This window comes from Sminthopsis crassicaudata, chromosome 2 (assembly GCF_048593235.1).
Source record: "Sminthopsis crassicaudata isolate SCR6 chromosome 2, ASM4859323v1, whole genome shotgun sequence".
Lineage (NCBI taxonomy): Eukaryota > Metazoa > Chordata > Mammalia > Dasyuromorphia > Dasyuridae > Sminthopsis > Sminthopsis crassicaudata.
The window spans coordinates 52,328,587-52,354,967 of NC_133618.1; the positions used below are offsets into that span (position 1 = coordinate 52,328,587).

The 26,381-nt window shown below is 35.6% G+C and overlaps 1 protein-coding gene across 3 annotated transcripts in view; it reads left to right on the forward strand.

Moving 5' to 3' along the window:
- ZCCHC14 (zinc finger CCHC-type containing 14) overlaps positions 1-26,381 on the forward strand; it is a 111,370-nt gene that overhangs the window by 67,871 nt on the left and 17,118 nt on the right. For all 3 annotated transcript variants that reach the window (XM_074286261.1, XM_074286260.1, XM_074286259.1), the window contains exon 3: positions 218-291. In XM_074286261.1, coding sequence (XP_074142362.1) covers positions 218-291 — 74 coding nt within the window. The remainder of the gene's footprint in view (positions 1-217; positions 292-26,381) is intronic.

The following is a 26,381-nucleotide window of genomic DNA, read 5'->3' on the forward strand; positions in this document are numbered from 1 at the left end:
CAAAAGTTGTGAAATAGTTGTCTCTAACAATTTATCAGGGTAGGTGACAAGATGGGTGGAACACGAGGCCTGATCCTAAATAGGGTCACAAAGAGTTGGACACAACTAAAAATGACAGAACAACAAAAAGTAATGAAAATTGTTGAGAGCAAGATAGTTGATTATTATTGCACCTCAGTTTAATTTCAGGATTTTTTTTTTTCTTTTTCTTTTGCAGTGGGTGTTGAAAAGATAGAACTGAAGGGATTATCGCATAAGAAAAATGAAAGAAATGTTGAATGTTCCTTTGAGGTAAGGTTTTTAAATTCTCCTTTGTTCAAGAAGATGTGGAAAGTGTTTTTTTGAACTTCACAAAGATTATCAGTGCAACATCTTTATTTTAGTATGTATCTCATGGGGCCTCCCCACATTCTGGGCTCCCAGTTAGCCACCCTAAATTCTAATTGTTTATGGATCAGAATCCTCTCCAAACCATTATTGCTTACTGATATACTTTACTTTTTAATCAGTCAGTAGGATTACACATTTTGATTAGAACCAAAGCATTTTATCAAATGACAATGTAATTAAAATCACCATAGAATAACTTCTTCCAAATTATAGCTCTTCCCCAGTAAGCCTTGAGCTTTCTTTCTCACAATTGCAGTATATGCAGTTGGAAGAGTAGACTTTGGTCACCAGAAACATCCACACGTGGGGAACCTGTAAAGAAATGCTTATGGAAGATCGGGCCTACACTTTTGATTTTGCAGAACTGTCATTGGTTTCTCCTTCTCTTTGGCTGAGCTGCTGAGCCAAATTGCTTTTAGTTTATTCTCTATAGAGAATAGAAAACAAATTCTCTCAGGCTGCTAATTATCACCCATTATCCTGAAGAAATTTCACCATAGATAATATAGCTAAACTCTTTCATAAGCTCTTTTAACCACTTTGAAATCCATGTTGCAATAATCAAATAACATATTTGTGAAGAACATAGTGCCTGGCCTATAGGAAACACTATTATAAAATCTTATTTGCCTTCTCTCTTAGAGGCAGCTTCCCTACTGCAAACCCCACACCTCTTCCGCACACATACATACTGAAATCCTTTGTACTAAAAGAGAAGAGGCTATAGATCTCTCTTTGGTAGAGATTAAACCGTTTTAAAATCTCTTAGACCTTGTTTTTCAAGAACTGAAAGATTCTACTCTATCACCATCTTATCCTTGCCTGCATCTCTAGCCAAAAAAAAAAAAAAAGTGACCAGTAACTACTTATCTTGTTAAATCTTTGAGAATGGTTTAACCCTATATTGAAGTACTGGCTGATGAAAATATGAGAACAGAATTAGGCAAATTTACAGAAGATTTAAAACTTCTATAGTAGACTGAAATCAACAAAGACACATAATTCACTGAAAAGTATAGATTAGAACAATCGTTTGAGTTTTTAAGTTTCTCTAATTTTATCTTTTCTGATCTTTTAAACCAGATATAAATAATAACCTTTGTTATCACTGATATGGGAAGCTCCTGTTTTTATTTCTAATCCTCCTGAATGAGAGGCTGATGTCCCAGGTGGAAATCTCTGGTAGAATTCATAGCTGAATTCTTTGCATTGAGAAAATCATCATAACCTCACAGTTAGTATATCCAATTATAAAGCCAAGTCATAATGTCAATCCCCGAGATTATATTTCCTCTATAAAAGTCCTACTCTACTGTAATTCCTTTGCCATCTCTTTTTAGGGTACTAAATCCATTTTGGAGTTAGCTTACTGGTCAGTAACATATTCCCACTTCATGGCATTTTCCCCCTTAATGGTATCTTCCACCAAAACCACCAAAAAACAAACAAACAAAAAAACAACTTTTCCTCACTAAAAACCCTTATGGATTTAACCCATTTTTATAAGCATAATAAAATAAATAGATACCTAGATAAATAAATGAAAACTGAAAATAAAGGAGATTCCTATCAGTTGGGGATGAACTAAATAAATTGTGACATATTAATGGATTGAAACAGACCTATGTTATAAGAAATGGTACATATGAAGATTTCAGAGAAGAATAGAATTGCTTACTTGAACTTGACAGAAAGTGAGATAACCTAGATAAGGAGAAGAAAAAAAGAAAGAAGTTAAATACTATATAATTATATTGATTAAACATGGCCACAGAGAATAGTTGCAGAGGTCTATGGGTGTGGAATATTGCATATTTTTAAAGAAAGATTTGATGTGTTGGTTTTATATAACTGTTCTTTTTTCTTTTTTAAAAAATTTTTATTACTTTGAATGGCTCACTAAAAAGAGGTTGGGGAGTAATAGAATACAAAGCAAAGATGATATAAAAACAGAAGGTATCACTAAAAATAAAAAAGCTTTGTTTTCACATGGGAATATTATATTTTATTTGGAAAACTTCCCTCCAATATTATCTTCCTCAGTAGTGCCAGATAAATGATCTGTTGCTATATTGCTGCATATAGTAAAGTTGGTGATCATTTAGTGTATAAATCTCCAAATAATTTTTGGCTTACAGAAACCAACTTAACTAGCCCAAAGGTAATTGAATTTATGAATTATATTTGTTGATGAATCATTCTAAATAATTGGAGAAGAATATAACTATTGTCATCATCCTATTTGGAGAGTCACGGTGTACTTAATAGAAAGTTGGCTTTGGAATCAGGAAGATTTGGATTCAAGTCCCATTTCTCAAACATACTTAACCCCTATCTCCATTGTTCAGTAACCTCTCTTCCTTTGAGGTTCATGCTATTCACATTTCCCACCTAATAAAAATCCTGTAAGCAGTTGTCTACAAACTTCTAAGAAGGTCACTCTTCTTCCTTTCTCTATGAAGTTTAGCACATAGATCAGTTTTTCTCTCTTCCCTAAGACGCTTCAACATATCTATATCTATCTATATGTGTGTGTATGACATATATGTGTGTGTGTGTGTGTGTGTGTGTGTGTGTGTGTGTGTGTGTATATATATATATATATATATATATATATATATATGTTCTCAAACATCCTGACTACTCATACATAGTTCCTCAATTTACTTACCTCATACAAACTACTCCTCCGTCCTATCATAGTCACACACAAAAATAGTCATATCCTTGATCTTTTCATCGCCCATAAATATACTACTTCCAAGGTCAAAAAGTCTAAAATCCTCTTATCTGACCAGAAGCCATTGTCTTTTCATTTCTGCCTTCCCTTGTAAAATTCTACTCTTCTTCCTCACCTTCAAACCCCTGATCATTCAGTTCTCTCCCTGGTCATCTCCTCTGCATTAATTACTCCTCTTTGTCCCATCTTGACCCCTTAGTGAACCAATTTAACTGTATACTGTATTCATCTCTTGAATCTGTAACTCTTATCACATCACCAATTACATCCTTCGAATCTCAACCACTAATTCATGCCACTAAACAAGGTGGAGAAAAACATAACCACTGGGTCCTATTTCTATTATCATCTCACTTTCTAATTTCCTACACCACCTCTTCCAAACCTTCTCATCCCTCCTCAAAACTTCCATAACTTCCCATTCTATCACTCTGAACTATAAATGTTGCTTCGTATTTTACAGAAAAAAGAGGCAACTTACCATTAACTCCCTCTTTTTCATCTTTTTGTCACTCAGATGATTTCTGCCATTCTATCCTTCACCTCTATCTTACCTGATGAAATGGACTTCTTACCGTGGCTAACCACTCTAACTTGTTCAAGTGATCCAATTCCATCTCCTCATCACCCCGACTTTTTCTACTAATTCAATCATTAACTATCTACTGGTTCAATCCCTACAGCCTATTAAGCTTGTTAATGTGTCTCTGTTATGGAAAAAAGCCTTACTTGATCCTTCCATTCCTGCTAACTATTGCCTGATTTGCCTGTTGCACTTTGTAAATAAACTCTTTTTAAAAAAAAAAAAAAAACCATCTACAGGGGCAGCTAGGTGGTGCAGTGGATGGAGCACCAGCCTTGACAGGAGGACCCAAGTTCAAATTTGGTCACAGACACTTAACACTTCCTAGCTATGTGACCCTGGGCAAGTCACTTAACCCCAGCCTCAGGAAAAATAAATAAATAAAGCCATCTACAATAGATGCCCTCCATTCTCATAACTCCTTAATATCTAACTTCAGAAACTGCTTTCTCCAAAGTTACTAATGATCTTTTAGTTTCTGTATCAAATGACCTTTTCTCAATTCTCGTTCTTTTTGACCTCTTGCACAGCTTTTGATAATTGATCACTTACTACTCCTTGATATAGCTTCTCCCTTCTGGATTTTCAAAGCATTCCTTTCTTCTGGTTTTCCTTCTACCTTTCTAACCTGTCTCCTTTGCTGAATCCTCCTCTGGATCAACACCCTTTATCTGAGGTGTCTCTCACAATTCTGTCCTGGGTGTACCTTGAGAAAAGGTTAAAAAAAAAAAAAAGTAAGAGAATTCTCCTATAGTCTTTCATTTGGTGATCTTATTAGCTCCCATGCATTTACTTACCTTCTTCTGATAATTTTCACATTTACATATCCTGTCCCACTGTCCATGTCACATTTCCAACTGCCTTTCAGACATCTCAAATTGGATGTTCAGTAGTCAGCTTAAAATCAGTATACCAAGAACAGAACTCATTTTCTTCTCCAAACCCTCTCCACACACAACCCTCCCCTGCACTTCTCCTATTACCTTAAAGAGCAACAGCATCCTTCTAGTTCCTCCCATTCACAACATAGGGGTCACCCTGGATTCCTCACTATCAATAAACACCCTCCTCCTATATTTAAGTTATTGCCATGATCTATCAATCTCATCTTTGCAACAAATCTCAAATATGCCTGCCTTCTCTTTTTCCCTAAAACACAGGTCCTCTCAAGCTAGAGATGAAAAGAAGACCTGGAAAAACTGGTCAGAAAGAAATTATAGGGGACTTCTGGACTAATATTAGTCACAGACCAGATGCTATTTGACAAATCCACTGCCTATACTCACTTCAGGGTCACAGTACAAGGATGGAAAGGAGCACTAAAGCACATGTCCAACCAGGTCACCCCACACCCCTACTCAGTAAACTCCAGTGGCTCCCCTCAAAAACAAAATGCTCTGTTTGGCATTCCAAGACCTTGTAAGCTTCCTCCTTTCCAGTCTTTATTTCCTACTCTATATTCTTTGAACTAGTGGCATTGGTCTCCTGGCTATTCCACCAAGAGAAGACATTTCTTGGCTCTGGGCATTTTCCCTACCTGTCCTCTAAGTCTGAAATTCTGTTCCTCCTCATCTCTGCCTACTTACTTCCTAATCTTTTTTTTTTTTTTTTTTTTGGCACTTAGCACATTGTCTGGAACATAATAGGTGCTTAATAAATTTTTATTGATTGATTGAGAACTCCTCAGTGCCCCACATAATTTTCTGCTTTAGTAGGGAGAATTTACTTACTAGAGAATTCTCAGTACTCATAAAATAACAAGATGAGGAGTTCCTGTTCTCCTGTTCCTCCACCCTTCCCCCCAGCTCCCAAAAGCATTTGGAACTAGAAAGAATCTTCTCATCTAATAATATAAAAGTTGTTTTCTTGCATGCATTGTTGGTTTTTACAATTTATATTTTAAATGTCTCCGAGTTGGGTTTCATCATCTTGCCTTCAAAGCAGCTAATGTTATCTCTATAATTCTGCCTTCCAAATAGCTATCCTGTTTAAAGAATTTCTTTTCAGGGATAATTTTTTCTTTATTTCCTTAATACCAATTAATGAGAAGGAATATCATCTTTCAAAATCAAACTATGATATGCCTAAATCTGACAGACTTTTGAAACAAAATAATTATGATATATTAATGTTTGAATAAAAAGTTGTAATTTACTTTGGAGACCTTCTCTCACATCTGAAGAGGTAGCAAATGTGCCTAAAGATAAATGACTAGATAGACACAAACACATGCACATGTGTGTGAGTGTACATATAGCTATATAAATATTTCTATACATGTGTGTATATGTATATAGATAGATATCTATACATATATCTATATACCTTCCTGAAAATCTGATGTCCATTTACTTGGTACAGTTTAACTTTAGGCCATGCTCACTTTTCTTTTTCTTAAAAAGCTTATGCCCCAATACATAATGAAGTATATATGACAGATAATTTTCAGTGATGTAGAGAGAACTGGTTAGAATTAATATTCCAAGGATGTTTAGATAGTGTTTCATAAAATACAAGCTAATTTTTAAGCAAAATGTTTATCATTAATTCTTATACTATACTAGGAATAATTATTAACAATTATTGTAAACATATAATAATTAAATGGACAATGTTGCTACCATCAGTTAGTACACCCTGATTTTCCCTTTCCAAAGCTGTTGCTATTTGTATTTTCCATATTTAACATGATATTGCAACTTTGATTTGCAAGATTGATTGTTCTCATTACTGGTAATAGCCATTAATTTTTTTTAAAGGAAGAAACCCATAGAAAAAGTATAGCCACTTTGCTTTTCAAAAACACATTAATTCTAAGAAGACAAAAAAAAATCCATGATAATAAAGTAAAATAAAAATTTGCCCTTTTTTTAATATCACTGAGATGGGAGAGAATTAGTAAGAATGAGGATCTATTCATGAATAGATAACTACAAAACACTTTTGCATAAATAGACTTAGTATTTGGCAATCCAAAGTTTAATTAGATTTTGAATTTAAAGTATTATTATTAATAATGCTGGAAAGCAGCATTTCATAATGCCTTTAGAACGAACCTAAGAATCAGCCTCTGACATGATATATTAACTTCTTGACCTTGGACAAGTCACTTAACATCTTAAGGTAATTCTGTAAGACCTAATATCCCCATAACGAGATTCTGATTATGAGAGTTCACATCTGAATTCCTTCTTACCCCACAAGAAAACACTGATTCTGCCCAGAAACACAAAACAAAGGGAGAGTAATTTGAATGAAGGATAGAAGAAGGCGGCAAGAGCAGCATCTACTCAGAGTGCTGAGTAGAAAGAGCTTCTGTTTTAGAAAAAAGAGACTGCATCCCTAACTGGAGTAGGCATTCTACCTTCACTCAATCAATAATCATTTATTAAGTGCCTATTACATGCCATGAACTGATATCAGACTAGAAAGAAAGGTAAAAGACAAGAAACCAAGTCCTTGTGCTTCAACTCACATGTAAACTACTCTGTACAAACAATCTATATACAGGATAAACTAGAGATGATCAGCAGGGCATTCTTATTCATGACAGTTGGAAAGACTTCTTGTAGAAGGGTGGCGTCTTAACTGAGACTTCAGAAAAAGCCAATAGCATCAGAGAGGAGGGAGAAAATTACAGACATGAGGTGTAGTAAGTGACCATGACATGATGAGGGAAATGGAGTGTCCTGAACAAAGAAAGCTGTGTCCTGGGATCACAGAATGTCTGGAAGTGTCAAAAGCTGAGAAGGATAATAAGGTACTAGACTAGAAAGGGTTTTAAAAACTAAAAAGAAGATAATAGGGAGCTAATTTTATTGAGTGAATAGATGGGTGAAATAGATCTTTGCTTCAGAAGATTAATCTGACAGCTGAATGGAGGATGGCCTGGGATTGAGAAAGCCGGTCATGGAGATCAACCAGAAATCTATTTCAATAAGAAGGAAGAGAACTAGCATTTAAGTACCTACTCTGGTCCAAGGCATTACAAATATCCTCTCATTTGATCACAACAATCTTGAAAAGTAGATGCTATTATTATCCCCATTTTACATTTGAAGAAAGTAAATCAAACAAAGGTTAAATGACTTGCCCAGGATCACACAGCTGTTAAGTTTCTGAGGCCAGATTGAAATCAGGTCTTGAGAAGAAGCATTAAGCATTTCTGAGATGTCTCAATAATCAAAGTATGAGGTGAACAGAATGTACATCAGAGTCAATAGGAGAGAAGGGAGCAAATATGAAAAATACTGCAGAGATAGAAACACAGTTTGCAATTGGATATGGAAGATAAGAGAGGGTGGAATAGAAAATTCTATCTAGTCTACATGCCTGCATTATTGGGAGCATGTGATACCGTCTGCAATGATGAGGAATTTTGGAGAGTATGAAGGGGAAAAATAAGTTCTGTTTTGAACATGTTGAATTTAAGATGACTACAGGACATCTAGTTTGGAGATGTTCAATAGGCAATTGTCATTCTGGAAATTAGGAGAGAAATTAGGGATGAATCAATAGATCTGAAAATCATCAGTATAGAAATGGAAAATTAATCCATTGGAGCTTCATGAGATCACTAAATGAATGATCCTCGTCCCAGATAGGGAAAGAAGAGGGCACCACTAAACAGAAGTTCTGTGAGTGTGAAAGTGTATTTTGTGATAAGAAGCAGGGGATTTTATGATAAGCTTTATATGGGGGGGCCTTTTCACATTAGGCTTACCTTTTTAGATGGCTTCCCATCCCAAGAGAAAGAAATGTTTAAGTCCCTTTTAGGCATTAAACACCTAATATGATAAGGACATATAATCAGAGATAGAATAACCTAGATTTAGGAATAGAAACTGATCCTGTTAAGGGATGGGTCCTATTGATTTATGACACTAAGTACTTTCCCAATATATTATTTTCCAATCAACTTTGCTTCCTTCATGAATTACAAATAAGGTATAGCAGAAAATGAAAGAATTGGCAAGATTTACACATGAAATAACAGAAATGAGAGAAAATATGGAGTTAAAACTGGTTCTTAATAAGATTTAAACCTCAAGATGAATTCAGAATACAGAAGGAATAAATAAATACATATGTATGTATATATCAGAATAAAATTCAGATTAGAATAGATGGGAAGAACTTAGACATGAGCATAGCAAAACAGCATTCACTAAAATATGAAGGAGAAGTGAAGATTTTTAATTATTCTTTTGACTGGAAAGGAAAGGAGAAGAGTCAAAAGAGGAAAAATAAATGCCATTGTTAATTTCTTTTTTTATTCCTGAAATAAATTGAAGGGACTTTGGATAGGGCAAGTTAAGCAGAAATGGGTTAGAACTGAGGGAAATAGACAAGCATCAAAATGTAGGGTAATCAAAATTATTTACAAGGATAAAGTATTGATTTAAAAGAAGGAGATGGTAAAAAGCAATACAAAAGTAATAAAAAGTAGAAAATCCAATCTTAACCTAAGATGTAAATAGATTCAATAATCTAGTGAAACTGAAGTGGCAAAATGTGTAAGAAACAAAGCCAAGAAATCTGCTATATACAAGAAATAGTCTCCCCAAAAAATAAAAATAAAAAATAAAGTCGTCTTCTGTAACGAGCTGTCGTCTCCAGAAGCTGCTGGATCGCTCTCTGGGAAGAGATCTGCTGTGTCTACTCAAATCTCTCAGACAGATTCTTCTTCCTGTAGTGAACCGTTGTCTCCAGGCAGTTGCTGTTAACTCTTGTCCTTAGAAGTGACTTCCCTTCCTGCAGAGAGCCCCGTCAAGCCTGATGCAATTCAGAGTCTTTCTTCTTGAATCCTGGCTCTGAATCTCCTCCAGCTCTTATCCTTCTTCAGGCCGATCTGCTCTCTGCGCCCAGTGCTGTCTCTTTTTATCCTCCCAGAGAATGGGCGTGGGATAATGCAAGGGCTTCTGGGAAGAACCACCCCAGCCAATGAGCTTGCCCCCTCTATCAAGTCAACCTGAGTTCTCACCTTGTAATTGTCCAGAAAACCTGAATTCTCACCTTGTCACCATCCAGACAACCTGAGTTCTCACTTAGTAATCCTAACATCTCCCCCTTTCTTTTGATTTAGAACATAGGACAGTCATGACCTTGAAACATAAATCCATCAATATGGGAAGTATTACAGATAATTACATAAATAACCTTGAAACATAAATCCATCAATATGGGAAGTATTACAGATAATTACATAAATTACATAAGCATATAGTAACATAACGCATGCTAGAAGTATATAACATAATCAAATAATCATAAATTGAAAATTTATAAATGTCCATAAGTCCATTGTCCATTATTCTCATCTTGTGTGAGGAAGTCCAATGATTCCTGCTGGTTTTTAAAGTTCTTTAACAGTCTTCTTATTATCCATGCTCTTTCAGTGTCAGATGTTTCTTAGATCTTCTCCTTTATTTTGAGGTCTTTCTCTTTTTCTGTCTCTCTCTGGTGGACAAGGCGAATATGACTCGTTGGCACCCATCTGATTCCTTCTCCTGCTGAAGAAATACAAGCAAACCCTCTCCCCCAGGCAGTTAACCTATCTGGTTACATTCTATTTACCACTTTCTAAATCTCTTCTCATCATCTGGCAATTACATTGGAGTTGTTTGCACTGGGCACAGCCCTGTTGGTTTAAAAGGCCTGTATTCTCCCCAAGTGTAATCCATTTTTGCAATCTGATTGCCTTTTGACTCACTTATCAGGTAATCCCTTTCTGCCATGTGATTGCTTCTCTGCTGATTGATTAAATCAGAGTCCTGGCCTTCTAAAGGTTCTTTGGGTGTAACATCAGCTGCCATCATGCCCCAAGTCTTTTTTGCCTGGGGCCCTGGACCTGGGCCCCTCATCCCATTTCCCTGAATTATTCTACATTCTGATGCCCAATGGAGTCCTCTGTTGCACTTTGGACATGGGGTTTTAGGTCTTCTTTCACCCTGTCTTCTCACTGTATCTCCATACCTACACTGAGCTCTTAGATGCCCAATTTTTCCACATTGAAAACATCGCCGAGTTTCTCTAGAAGTCCCTTGCCAGGAGGGACCCTGCCTTTCCACATTCATCATTGTCCGGGTGTAAAAAGCATTTGTTCCCACTGTAGCACAGCGTCTTATGATCTCCTCTAAAGGAGCATCCTTGTCTAATCCCCATATAATTCTTTTGCAAATCTCATTGGCATTTTCCTTAGCCAGATGTCTGGTCATTATTTCTGTAGCTGAATTTTCTCCAATAGTTCTTTTGACAGCAGTTTGCAAACGACCCACAAAATCTGCAAAAAGTTCATTGGGATCTTGCTGTATTTTAGTGAAAGCCTCTCCCCGATCTTTCTGTCCAGGAAGGACACCCCAAGCTTTTATTGCAGCCTTAGCAATTTGCTCATATATTGTCATGGTATAATTAATCTGTTCCGAATTCTCTCCATACTGACCTTCACCAGCTAAGTGCTCAAAAGTGAATTGTGTGTTAACTCCTATTTCCAAATTGCATCTGACTTGAATTTTACATAATTCATGAAATTCCGCAAGCCATAATAAATTTTCTCCAGGTTCCAGACATGTCCTTGCTATGGATTTCCAATCATTCAGGGTTAGGACTTCATAAGACAAACCATCTAGTAACATTTTGACATAAGCTGATGTAGCCCCATAAAGGGTACAACCTTTTTTCAAATCCTTAATTGTATTCAAATCTAAAGGTGCATATCTTCTCCTTTTTTTACCTACAGAGTCAGTATTTTCAATCACAGGATATGCATGTATAAAATCACTTATATCCTGTCCTTCTCTCTTAGCTTTAACCAATGCTTTTTCTAATCTTGTCATAGGCTTAGGCTTCTTCACAGGCAATTCTGTTTGTGTTTCTGCCTCTTCCCCTCTTTCTTCCTCCATCTCTGAAGGTGGGGTTGATGTGGGCCTGTCAATAATCTGTTCTCTAGGCAGGGTTGAAGCTTCTTCAAGAGAATCATACCATAATTCCTCATTTAAATCCTCTTGCTCTAGGGAAAGATCTTGATCTTTCCTTTTTTCCTCACACTTCCTCCTCTGTTCATTTTTAAAACTTTTCCTTCTCCTACAACTTGCTTGATAGTTTAAGGCTAATTGAACTATGTTGTAGATATAAAATACTTCTGCAGAAATTGAACGAGGCCCATTTTTTGCTTGAAATTCTTTCATTTCATATCCCACTAGCTTCCATTTATCTACATCTATCTTTTCTTCCTCTAAGAACCAAGGGGATGTGCGTCTTAATGCAGCCAAGAGTTTAGCAATCTGTACCCAGGTTACAAGTAAACTCTGCTCCTCAATTATCTTGATTATACTCTCTATAGAACCACTCCTGAATGGAGCTGAGGTTGCTTCTGGGGCTGGGGTTGAGTCGGCTGAGGTCCAGGGATTGAATATAGCTAACATCTGCCCCATTTCAGCTATAAGAGATTCCTGGTTTAGCCCTTAACAAGTTAAGTTCCTTATTTATCTATTAGCACGCTCACTTAATCTTTAACAAAGTTTCCTTGTTACTCACGGTTCTGGGTCAGAGAGACTGAGATCTGGATGGGAGGCTTTTCCACTGGAATCAGGACCGTGTCTGCCCCACGTTGGGCGCCAAATGTAACGAGCTATCGTCTCCAGAAGCTGCTGGATCGCTCTCTGGGAAGAGATCTGCTGTGTCTACTCAAATCTCTCAGACAGATTCTTCTTCCTGTAGTGAACCGTTGTCTCCAGGCAGTTGCTGTTAACTCTTGTCCTTAGAAGTGACTTCCCTTCCTGCAGAGAGCCCCGTCAAGCCTGATGCAATTCAGAGTCTTTCTTCTTGAATCCTGGCTCTGAATCTCCTCCAGCTCTTATCCTTCTTCAGGCCGATCTGCTCTCTGCGCCCAGTGCTGTCTCTTTTTATCCTCCCAGAGAATGGGCGTGGGATAATGCAAGGGCTTCTGGGAAGAACCACCCCAGCCAATGAGCTTGCCCCCTCTATCAAGTCAACCTGAGTTCTCACCTTGTAATTGTCCAGAAAACCTGAATTCTCACCTTGTCACCATCCAGACAACCTGAGTTCTCACTTAGTAATCCTAACAGTCTTCATGGCAGTGAGTGGAAGCTTTAAAAGCCCTCCTCCATGGCAGAAATTAGATATGGATCCACACTTAACACCATATACCAAGATAAGATCAAAATGGGTCCATGATTTAGGCATAAAGAATGAGATCCATAAATAGATTAGAGGAACAGAGAATAGTCTACCTCTCAGACCTGTGGAGGAGGAAGGAATTTATGACCAGAGGAGAACTAGAGATCATTATTGACCACAAAATAGAAGATTTTGATTACATCAAACTAAAAAGTTTCTGTACAAACAATACTAATGCAAACAAGATTAAAAGGGAAGTAACAAATTGGGAAAATATTTTTACAGTTAAAGATTCTGATAAAGGTCTCATTTCCAAAATATATAGAGAACTGACCCTAATTTATAAGAAATCAAACCATTCTCCAATTGATAAATGTTGAAAGGATATGAACAGACAATTCTCAGGTGATGAAATTGAAATTATATCCACTCATATGAAAGAGTGTTCCAAATCACTACTGATCAGAGAAATGCAAATTAAGACAACTCTGAGATACCACTACACACCTGTCAGATTGGCTAAGATGACAGGAACAAATAATGATGAATGTTGGAGGGGATATGGGAAAACTGGGACACTAAATACATTGTTGGTGGAGCTGTGAAAGAATCCGGTAATTTTGGAGAGTAATTTGGAACTATGCCCAAAAAGTTATCAAACTGTGCATACCCTTTGATCCAGCATTGCTGCTATTGGGCTTATATCCCAAAGAAATACTAAAGAAGGGAAAGGGACCTGTATGTGCCACAATGTTTGTGGCAGCTCTTTTTGTAGTGGCTAGAAACTGGAAGATGAATGGATGTCCATTAATTGGAGAATGGTTGGGTAAATTATGGTATATGAAGGTTATGGAATATTATTGCTCTGTAAGAAATGACCAGCAGGATGAATTCAGAAAGGTTTGGACAGACTTACATGAACTGATGCTGAGTGAAATGAACAGAACCAGAAGATCACTGTACACTTCAACAACAATGCTGTACGAAGATGTATTCTGATGGAAATGGATATCTTCAACATAAAGAAGATCCAACCCACTTCCAGTTGATCAATGATGGACAGAAACAACTACACCCAGAGAAGGAACACTGGGAAGTGAATGTAAATTGTTAGCACTACTGTCTATCTACCTAGGTTACTTATACCTTTGGAATCTAATACTTAAAGTGCAACAAGAAAATTGGATTTAAACACATATATTGTATCTAGATTATACTGTAACACATGTAAAATGTATGGGATTGCCTGTCATCTAGGGGAGAGAGTAGAGGGAGGGAGGGGAAAATTTGGAAAAATAAATACAAGGGATAATGTTATAAAAAAAATTACTCATACATATATACTGTCAAAAAAAATTTTATAATTATAAAATAAAAAGCCCTCCTCCCACAAATTAACTGGATTTAAACTAAGATAACCAGACCAAGCATGTATGGGTGACAAGAACTTTGGAATAGAGTCTAGCCAAAGATTCCTAAAGCATGAAGTTGTATTTTTCTAACTCAGAACTCAGAAATCTCTGTAGTTCAGTCAAGAAAGGCCACAGTTCCTGAATCAGAACACTCAAGCACAGGTTATCCTCCATTTTCCTCTTCACTAATTAATCTTAGAAACAAAAAGGTCAGGAATCTCAAATAATGGGGAGGAGGGAGGAGGAAAAGAGGAAGCTTTAGTAATAACATTCAAACTATACAGTAGTAATCAAAATTATTTGATACTATCTAAAAAAAAATCCACCAATAACATTAGCTTATATATAACATACATAAACAAATGAACATGGTAATTGATAAACATAAAGATCAAAACCATTTACTGTATCACAAAAGCTGGGAAAATTAAAAAGTAATTTGGCATAAACTAGACTTGGATTATCACATCATACCATGACACAATAAATTCTAGATGTATCAAAATGGACACCTGACTTTTGAATATAAATGGAAATATTAATAGTGATATCATAAACAAATTAGAGGAAAATAACCTTTGCAGCTATGGATGTGTTAAAACTAGAATCATGAAACATAAAATGGATAATTTTGATCACAAAGTTTTTTTTTAATTTACAAAACATATGCATGGGCTATTTTTCAATATTGACCCTTGCAAACCTTCTGTTTCAGCTTTTCCCCTCCTTCCCCCCTCACCCTTCTCTAAATGGCAAGTAGTCCAATACATATTAAATATGTTAAAATATGTTAAATCTAATATGTACACATATTTATACAGTTATCTTGCTGCACAAGAAAAATTGGATCTAGAAAGAAAGAAAAAAACCTAGAAGGAAAACAAAAATGCAAGCAAACAATAACAGAGTGGAAATGCTATGTTGTGGTCCACACTCATTTCCCATAGTTTTCTCTCTGGGTGTAGCTAATTCTCTTCATTACTGAACAAATGGAACTGGTTTGAATCATCTCATTGTTGCAGTGTATATAATCTCCTGGTTCTTAGCATCAATTCATGTAAGTCTCTCCAGGCCTCTCTGAAATCATCCTGCTGGTCATTTCTTACAAAATAAAATTCCATAACATTTATATACCACAACTTATTTAGCCATTCTCCAATTGATGGGCATCGCCTCAGTTTCTGGCCACTACAAAAAAGGCTGCCACAAACATTTTTGCCCATACAGGTCCCTTTCCCTTCTTTAAGATCTTTTTTGGGATATAAGCCCAGTAGTAACTCTGCTGGATCAAAGAGTATGCACAGTTTGATACTTTTTGAGCATAGTTCCATATTGCTCTCCAGAATGGTTGGATTTGTTCACAATTCCACCAGCAATGTATCAGTATCCCAGTTTTTTCCACATTCCCTGCAACATTCGTCATTATCTTTTCCTGTCATCTTAGCCAATCTGAGAGGTATGTAGTAGTATCTCAGAGTTGTCTTGATTTGCATTTCTCTGATAATGATTTGGAGCAATTTTTCATATGACTAAAAATAGTTTCAATTTCTTCATTTGAAAATTGTCTGTTAATATCCTTTGACCATTTATCAATTGGAGAATGGCTTGATTTCTTATAAATCTGAGTAAATTCTGTATATATTTTCGAAATGAGGCCTTTATCAGAATCTTTGAAGATCACATAAAGTTTTTGCACAAATAGATTCAGTGCAGGGGCAGCAAGGCAGCACAGTGCATAGAGCATGGGCCCTAGAGTCTGGAGGACTAGAATTCAAATGCCACCTTAACACTTACTAGCTTCATGACCCTTGGCAAGTCACTTAACCCCAATTGCCTTGCAATCCCCCCCCCAAAAAAAAACCCCTAAGCAAACAAAAAAACAACAAATAGATTCAGTGTAGTTAAAATTAGAAGGGAAACAGTTGGGGAAGAGGGAAGGGAATCTTTACAACAAATTTCTCTGACAAAGACATCCTCTGTAGAATAAAACATACTTCTTTTGTTTAGCTTTTAAAAGCCTTTCATAACTAAGACCCAAACTATCTTTACAATTTCATTATATACTTTTCTTCTACTTTGTGATTTAGCTAAACTGGTCTTTTCTCTGTCCTTACTCCAGTTGTTTCCCATGTGCCTCTCCTCATCTGTGACAATTTTCATATCTTCTTCCACCCACCTATCTCCATCTTTCCTCTCTAATTACTTTGTATGTAACTTATAGGTATAGGAATTCACATAGATTTATCTATGTATCTGTGGTTTCCCCATTAAAATGTTAGTACTTTATAAGTAGGATTTGTTTCATTGTTTATATCCCCTGGGCCTCTAACCATTGTGCCTGGAATATTACTCTTCAATGCTTGATTGTTTTGTTAGTTGTTGTTGTTGTTGTTTAATTTGTGCAAACAAGGTAGCACTAGGTTACTGGAGAAGAGAAAGGAGGAAATTGATATAAAAAATTGTTGTTCAGTCATAGGCAACTCTTTGTAACATTGTTTGGAGTTTCTTTGGCAAAAATACTAAAGCAGTTTGACATTTTCTTCTCCAGCTCATTTTACAGACAAAGAAACAAGGCAAATAGGAATTAAGTGACTTGCCCAGGGTTCCACAACATACGTTTCTGAGGCCAAATTTGAACTCAGGTCTTCTGATTCCAGGCCCAGCATTTCTATCCACTGAACCACTTAGCTGCCTAATAAAAAAATTAAATATCCATCTTAGGTTTTAAAATCAAAATATGAATTGTTGATAGCAATATTAATCCCACCATGTTTTAGGATTTTTATGGTTATTTTTATAATAAATTTGAAAATTATAGATTACTTTTTTGGGGGAAAGGAACAGACATTTGTTAAGTATTAAGTATTTATTATTATGTGCCAGACATTGTATTAAGCACTTTAACAAATCTTATCTCATTTAGTTCTCATATCAACCCTAGGAGATGAGTGCTTTTAAAAAGAAACTGAAGCAAATAGAAGTGTCACATAACTATTAAGTATCTGAGGCCTAATTTGAATGTAGGCCTACCCCCATCCACTAGCAACAACTTGCATACACATATGTATGTTCTTTAGAGATACAAAACCCAGGCCGAATTGAACTAAATTAAAATTTAATTAGGAAATATTTAACAAAGTAAATTTAAATACAATAGAACATAATATTTATATATGGCTTTCTAAGTAATACAATCTGCAGAGATTCTTATGTAATGTGCTCTATTTGAATTTGACACCACTAACGTGTGTTGATCATGTTTTTCTTTTTTTTAATCCTAAATCCCAGATGGGTTAAAACTTAAAAGCTAGTTCTTAAATTCCCTTCTATGTTTCTAATCACCTCTTGCTTTGATATATATCTGAAAACCAAATATTACTTTTCTCCAAATAAGATGAAAGATCATTTTGTGTAATATAACATTTTTTTGTTAAGTATGTTGGATTCTAAAATATACCTTCTGTATCATCTTTTTCTAAATCAGGGGGTTTTAAATTTACTATTCTTTTCCATGTTTTACTTTATTTTCTCTCAAATTTAAAATACTCCTTTTGTTATTGATCAGTCATAAATGACTCATCATGACCCCATTTGATATTTCTTAGCAAAGATACTAGAGAAGTTTGTCATTTCCTTTTCCAGCTCATTTTACAGATGAGGAAACTGAGGCAAATGAGGGCAAATGGAATGACTTGCCCAGAATCACTCAGCTAGTGACTATCTGAGTGACTCTCTGAAGCCACCTATGACTCTAAAACTGTTGCCCTAACCTCTCTCCCAATGTGCTCTAACTCATTCCATTTCCAGCTAAATACTCTGGGATAATTCTGCATTCAAGCTGAATCTATCTGGACTGCAATCTCACTTCTTAATGTTTAGTTAACATACTCCCACCCTCTCCTTCTCTTTCCATCCCCTTCTTCTCTTCTCACCCCTTTATTCTCCCCACCCCAAGTATCCAAGAACTCATGTGCAAACCTTAGCTAAAGATTTTTAGAATAGGAATAATAGAATGGGAAATCTGCTGGAAGATCACAGGAAGAATCACTTTTGTACATGGAAGAGTTTGCCTTGGCAAAGGAAAAGACCTCTTGTAAGACAGGAGTTGAGGAGGAAAGAATTGTGGAAGGCATCTGGTTGATGAAGTTTCTATGATGGTATTCTCTTCTGGTTTTCCTGACTCTTCTTTCTCTATCTCCTTGTTTTGTAATTATTTTTTATTAAATCTGTTTATTTTCAAAACATATACTTAGATAATTTTCAACATTCACCCTTTCAAACCTTGTGTTACAATTTTTACCCTTTCCTTCTCCCCACTCCCTCCCCCAGATGGCAAGTAATCCAATATGTTAAATATGTGCAGTTCTTCTATACATATTTCCACAATTATCATGTTGCACAAGAAAAATCAGATTAAAAAAGGACAAACTTGTTTCTCAGTCTCTCTTGATCTTCATCCAGGTGACACCCACTAACTTTAGATGTCCCTCAAGAGTTCTGTCATGGAAACCCTCTTTTTTCTCCACCTATACTGTTTCATCTAATCTTTGCTTGAATCTCTATGCAGATAATTCTCAGATCTTGTTTAACTCTAACCTCCACACTTAGATCTTTAACTTCTTATATAAGATCTCAGATTGGATATCCTATAGACATCTTAAATTCAACATGCTCATCTTTCCCTCCATATCTTCTTCTCTTACTTCCTTCTCCATCCTTCCAGCCACCCAAGTTTGCAGTTTAGGTGTTAATCCTTTTCACCCTCTCTCACCCCATATTCAATAATTGGCCAGGTTCTGGCATTTTTTTCTTGGTCATGTGGCCCCTTCCTACCTTTCCAATCTTTTTTTTAGGCAGGTTACATTCCCCTTTTTGTTGTTACATTTTGAGTTTTGAGTTGTCTCTGACCTTTCTCCGTACCCCACATTAGAGAAGGCCAACATTTGATATAGGTATGGGTAACTACTATTTCCAAATATTAGTTCTTTCTCTGGATGTGAATAGCATTTTCCTTCATAAGTCCTTCACAGTTGATTTGAATGATCATATTACTCAGAATAGCATAGTCACTCACAAATAACTCTTTTAATATTGCTGTTACTGTATACAGTTTTCTCTTAGTTTTTCTTGTTTTACTCCGCATTATTTCATTATTTCAAATTTTTCTGTATATATCTTGCTTGTATAGTTATTTGCATATTGTCTCCCCCATTAGTTTTTGAGCTATTTGAGGGCCAGAGACAGTTTGTTAGTTTTGCTTTTCTTTGTATCCACAATGATCAGGACAGTACTTGGCATACAATCAGTACCTAATATATGCTTACTGAATTCACTGATGGCAAGAGCCACCTTTGGCACACATGTTCTTGATTGTATTTGCCTACACTGAAGTAGAAGAGAGACTTGTTTTAAAGATGAGTTAGTTAATAATAAAATAGTAGCTTCAGGTAACTCCAATTTCCTTTCTGATTCAGGAAAGTTCAAGAAAAGCTGTCAATCCTGTTGGCCAGTGGGGAAATAGTGATAAAGTCTGGCATGGGGGGGGGGGGGGGAACAAGATTTTTCATTTGTATCCCAGTACAGAAAATCATCAGTACATCCATCTCCACTAAAGTTCTACTCTTATGCCTTTTAGCGGCCAGAATTCTAAGAACAGGAAATGTTCTTAGGGATTCTTAATCATCTGACTACTTTGGCAGTTTCATTGGTCCTAATACTTACACCTTCTCAGAAAAATATTTTTAATGAACAAAATATATAAGATCATAAAATGAAGCAAAAAAATTATATTTAAATAATTTTAATAAGTTCACAGCCCCCGTATTTAATACCATTAGTGAATATAGCTCATGACCCTGATATAGATTGAATGTAGGTTTGTGATTCTAGGATTAAATCTTGCCAAGTATGAAGAACAACTAAATTTTTTACCTCTGCAGACTGTCCTAAAATTAAGATAATAATCTACCTCAGTGGAGTGGAGTATCCACATCAACAAAATTATACCAACTATCAATGAATTGTTAAAGTATCTGTTAATAGGCTTAGGGTATATCTGTGAATTAGTTCATTTTGGAAAGTAATTTGGAATTATGCAAATAAAAATTAATTAACCAATTAATTAGCAAATAAAATGATTTTTTGACCAAAATATCCCACTGCTGCCTATTCCTTGGAAGTCATTGGTTAAAAAAAAAAAAAGGTTTCATATACCGCAATATATGTATAGTAGTACTTTCATATGGTAGCAAAAAGCTAAAAACAAAGCAGATGCATATGCCCATTGTTTGGGAGATGACCAAACTGTGATTTCTCTGTTCTCTCATTTTTCAGTTGTGTCCAAGTCTGTGGGAACCTATTTGGGGTTTTCTTTGCAAAGATACAATAATGATTTGCCATTAACTTCCCCAGCTCATTTTACAAATGAGGAAACTGAGGTAAACTGGGTTAAATGACTTGCCCAGGGTCACAAAACTAATAAGTCTCTGAAGTCTGGATTTGAATTCACAGCCTGACTCCAAGCTGGCTCTTTATCCCCTCAATCACCAAACTGCTCACACAAACCGTTTTACTTGAATATAAGAAATTTACGTACTGTAAGAAACAAGGAGGAGAATGAACACAAAGAATCATAGACTTATCCAAACGGATGAAGCCACCCAAAAAACAAAATACACAATAACTACAATAATGTAAATGGGAAAGAACAATCATCACAGAATAACTGAAATCAACTAATTCATTGATTGGTTTTACTAATTTTTTCTTTTTCTTTTTGAGCAAAATTATTTATTATAAAAGATATTAGAAGAGAAAGTGACACAAAAGACATTCTAGTCAATGAAAAATAAAATATCAATCCATTTCTTTTTAAATTTTTTTTTTCTCTGAGGCTAGGGTTAAGTGACTTGCTCAGGGTCACACAGCTAGGAAGTGTTAAGTGTCTGAGATCAAATTTGAACTCCGGTCCTCCTGAATTCAGAGCTGGTGCTCTATCCACTGCGCCACCTAGCTGCCCCTCAGTCCATTTTTAAAAAGATTAAATGGACAGATGGTATCACTCATTCAATCAATAGGCACTTGCATGTTTGCTGTTATGGATAGGAAAATAGGAATGATACTTTATCCTGTTTCTGATATTGTATCTTTTACTTCAAAGAAGTTCACAGATAGAAAGTAAAATTAATGCAAAGAAAAAATTATTATGAAAAATTTGCAGAAAAAATTAAAGAGTTTCAGAGACTTCAGATACTGAATTGGTAAGGAGTTTTTATGTGAATTGGGCTTGAAAGAATTGTAGCAGTATGGATTTACAAGTAATGCAGTGTAGCACATCCATAGGGTTTTCTGGATTTTTTTTGTAAGACAGTTATAGAGAAAGTATCTGAAAGACCTTTTTAAAAAATCACGTATATGATGCTGAGTGAAGCAAGCAGAACCAGAAAAGCATTGTACATATCAACAATATTGTGTCAACTATGATAGACTTGTTTCTTCTTAGCAATTAAGTGTTCCAAGGCAACACCAATAAACTTTGGATGGAAAACTACATCCGCATCCAAAGAGAGAACTATGAAAACAGAATGTGGATCAACACATATTTTTCCCCCTCATGGTTTTCCCCCTTTGTTCTGATGTTTTTCTCTCAATATGACTCATATGTGTAAAAAATGTCTATGTATATCCTTTTTTAAAAAAAAAAAGTTAATTAAAACATAGGGAGAATGAAGTATAAGTAAATATTCAGGATAAAATATCTGTTTTATTACCATTATTTAGTCATTCCTTCTTGGCCTTTTTCACTAATCATCTCCATTATCTTACACCCAGTGATGGGTGTCTTTCAAGGTCCTGTCTTTGGTTCTTTTCTCTGAATAGTGATAGTCTCATTCACTCCTTTAATTTCAATTATTAACTCAATGCAGAGGGTAAAATGGACCTCAGGAAGCAGAATTGGAATTGGTACTATTTGTGTGTCTCTGGGAAATATGTAATATGAGATTATTTCAGTAGTACTTAATATAGAGCTGTTGTGATAACCAAATGATATGTAGCAATTTAGGGTTTTTGGGGGGGAGGGTTGTTTCTTTTTCTTTTTCTTTTTCTTTTTCTTTTTTTTTTTTTGCAAACCTTAATGAGCTTTATAAAAAGCAGGTATTATTATAGGAACTTTCAAATTTCATATGATATTCTATCATTTAATTAACATTTATTAAGCATTATATGCTAGGCACAATGCTAAGCACTAGTTAGGCAAAAGACAGTTCTGTCCTCAAGGAACTTAATCTAATGGGAGAGATAACTTGCAAATAAATATATGCAAAATAAGCTATGTATAGCATAACTAAGAAATAATTAACTAAAAGAAAGCACTAGAATTAAGAGGGTTTGGGAAAGGCTTCCTATAGAAAGTAGGCTTTTAGTCTGAACTTAAAAAGCCAAGGAGATAAATAAAGCTGAGGGGAGCAAGCATTACAAATACTGGTAACAGCCAGAGAGAATGTTCAGAGCCAATACTTGGAATATTATGTGTTGTGGAAGTGAAATCAACAGACCTTGACAACAATCTGGATATTGGGGTGGAGGGGGATGAGAGACAATGAGGAATCCAGGATAATTCCTATGTTATGAGCCTGAGGGACTGGAAAGATGCTGTTGCCCTCTACAGAAATAGAGAAGGCATGAGGGGCAGGATTTGGGGGAAAATAAGTTCAGTTTTGTACATACTGAGTTTAAGCTGTCTACTGGACATGGAGATGTCTGAAAGGCAGCTGGAAATGTGATTTCAGTTATGCAAAGAAACTGGGGCAGAACAGATAGACTTGAAAGTCATTGTCATAGAAATAATAATTAAATTCACAAGAACTGATGAACTCATCAGGTGAAGTTGTATAGAGGGAAAAGAGAAGAAGGTACTGGGAAAGAATCCTAAGGGATACCAACAATTAGAGGGTATGATCTGGACTAGGATCCAGCAAAGGAAATAAAAGGAGCAAACAGAGAAATAGGAAGGAAATCAGGAGAGAGTGTTGCTCTGAAATTCTGGAAAGGAGAAAATAATCAGGAAGGAGTTAATAATCAGTAGTGGGAAGGAGAATGAGGATTGAGAAAAGGCCATTTGAATTAGCAACTAAGAGATTATTAGTAATTTTGGAAAGAATCATTTTAGTGCAATTACAAGGTCAGGAGCCATATTGTAAGGGGTTAAGAAGAGAGTGAGAGGAGAAAAAGTGGAGGCACTTTTTTGAGGAGTTTAGCCACAAAGAGTAAAATTATGTATGACAATAGTTAGCAGCAATTGAAGGCTTAAATAAAGTGTTTTTTGGTTTTTGTTTTTCTCAGAATAGGAGAGACATGAACAAGTATGTAGGAAGTGAGTCAGTAGATAACTAAAAGATTGAAAAATTAAGTGAAAGAGTGGAAATGGCAGAGGAGATGAGATGGAGTAGAGTCACCTAGAGTCACAAGTGGTTAGCCCTGGTAAGAAGTAAGACTACATCATCAGGTGAAATGGGTGAAGGGTAGCAGATGGGGAAGAGAAAAGAGAGCATTGATGATAGTCTCAACTTTTTTCCTGTAAAATACGAGGCAAGATTCTTAGCTGAGAAGGGGTGAGGGATGGGACCACAGAGGCTTAAGGAGGGAGGAAAAGGTCTTTTGCCTTCCTATTGGATACTTGAATGTCCCACTGGCATCTCAACCTCAACATGGGTTACTTAACTCATCAGTTTTCCCACCCCTAAATCTTCCCTGCCTTTCAGCTTGCCTATTTTTATATTATTGATATTACCATCTTTCCAGTCATCCATCCTCAAAACATTGTTGTCATCTTTGATTCTTTTTTCTTCCTCTCATCCCAATCAGTGACATGTCCTGTCCATTTATTTCTCATCTTTTTTTTTTGTAATTTTCCTACCATTTTCTGTCCTCACAATTACATTTTTTATATAACTGATAAAGAATGCTTAATAATAAACAAATCTGATCAGTGAATTGTGTGTACTCCCCTGCTCAAAAAATAGCTATCTTTTCATTCTTATTACTTTTTGGTATTTTTCTCATACTCTCCAAAGCTTAGTCTTTATTATCTTCAGTCATTAGGAAAATAGAAAACTAAGAATGATTGATAGAAGTTATTTAAGCTATATGTTATTCACCCATCCAAAATATTATTGTTCTCTTGTTTTTTTAAAAAAAAAAGTTTTATGTTATATCACATAGATATAGTATTGGCTCAAATGCAGCATAATAGTTCATAAAATATGTTTTTAATATCTATGATAATATAGGCACAACTAATAGAATTAGTTCACCAGAAGGTTGACTACCAAGTGAAGATAAAGGCAAGACATGAAAACAGCATCACTATTCATCATTTCCTTGTTTTGACACTTATTAGAATAAGAGAATGCAAAAAGTATTTGTATATTGAGGCCAACTGGTAGGAGGCTTTAGCTTTGATCATAGTGTTCATCACCAAAAAGTGGGATCAACAGGTAGGTTTTTGTTGTTAGCCAGTTTTTCTGGTCAGTGTCTCTTCCTATTCAATTTCTTCCTTTTACAGAAAGGGAACTTCTTTTTTCCCCCCAGGGTGGCCAGACAATTCTGCTTCCCTATAACAACCACTGATGCCTAGGTAGCTACTTTGAGGCCACTTGAGGGGTCAACAATAATAAGCCTGAATAGGGACTGCTGTAGTGAAAAGAGCACTCACCCTGATATCAAGATCTGGGTTCTGATCCAGGCCTGGGGCAAGTCAGTCAGTTTTTGCATCTGTGAAATGCAGAGCCTTTAGCTGGATTCAGCATTTGATTCAGCATTCTACCTTTCAGCAGTTTGTGATTTTCTGTCTTTACTTGAACTTTTCTCTCTTTCACCTGGCTTTTGACATCAGAAAGTACTAAACTAAAGATAGCCATGAAAGGCTATCCATGGGTTAGATATCATTGGGGTTCTTATATGGTCATCAAAAGCCCCTAAAATGGATTTAAATAGTGTGGAATAGTAAATGTGATTGGAAACAGACCAAGAGAAGTATCTTGTCTGCTCATCCTGGTTTTATGGGTTCCATAAATTAAAATTGGAGAAACTAGAATAACATTTATGTTTTGAAATGAGAGAAAAATAAGTCCCAGACAAACAATTCAGTTTGGTATAATTTGTTTATTTGAAACTACATAGGTATTGGTGAAGGCAGATAACCATCTATCTAAACACAAGATATCTATGCTGTTTTTTATTTCTTGAAAACTGAATTTTAGGGGCAGCTAGGTGGCGCAGTAGATAGAGCACCAGCCTTGAATTCAGGAGGACCCTAGTTCAAATGTGATCTCAGACACTTAACACGTCCTAGCTGTGTGACCCTGGGCAAGTCACTTAACCTCAGCCTCAGGGGGGAAAAAATAAAAGAAAACTGAATTTTGTATTACAATTCTTTTAGTATGTTTTCATGTGCTATGTGCAAGTGAACATAGGAAGACACTGTAAAAGTAGAAATTGCTTGGGTTTTGTTGTGGTGTAAATTATTAGAATAACAAGTTTTTAAGTCTTTAATGTACATTTTTTAAATTCACATGCTATTTATCAGTGCTTTTCAGAACATTTTGGTTATTGGAAAGTTTTTCCATATGTGTCCAAAGTTACCATTGATTATTTATATGGGAAATGTTCTTTTCCTATCCCTCTCTCTCAACATTTCTTGCTTTGCTGCAAACAGCTTGGGTTTGATGTTATCAAAGTAGCAGAAATGTTATTTGAATGGGAAGAATATATTTTAAGATAGTAGTAAAAATTAGCCTACACTGTCATCAGTAATATTTTTTGTAGCCTCTGGAACAATGAAATTATATGACAAACTGCACATTAATGAGAACCCATTCAGTACTCTAAAATGACTCTAGTATTCTACATAATAGCATATAAGAATGAACTTAAGAATACATTTAAAAATAGAAAATTCTGAATAATTCTTTATGAGGACAACTATCCCTTAAGAGATTTGCTATGCTGCTATAATAGGTTATATATTTTGTTTGTATCAATTTTGTTTATAAAAAAAAATAGAAAAAAAAGACCAAAAAAAAAAAGAACATAACATTGTCCTGTGCCCAACAGAATA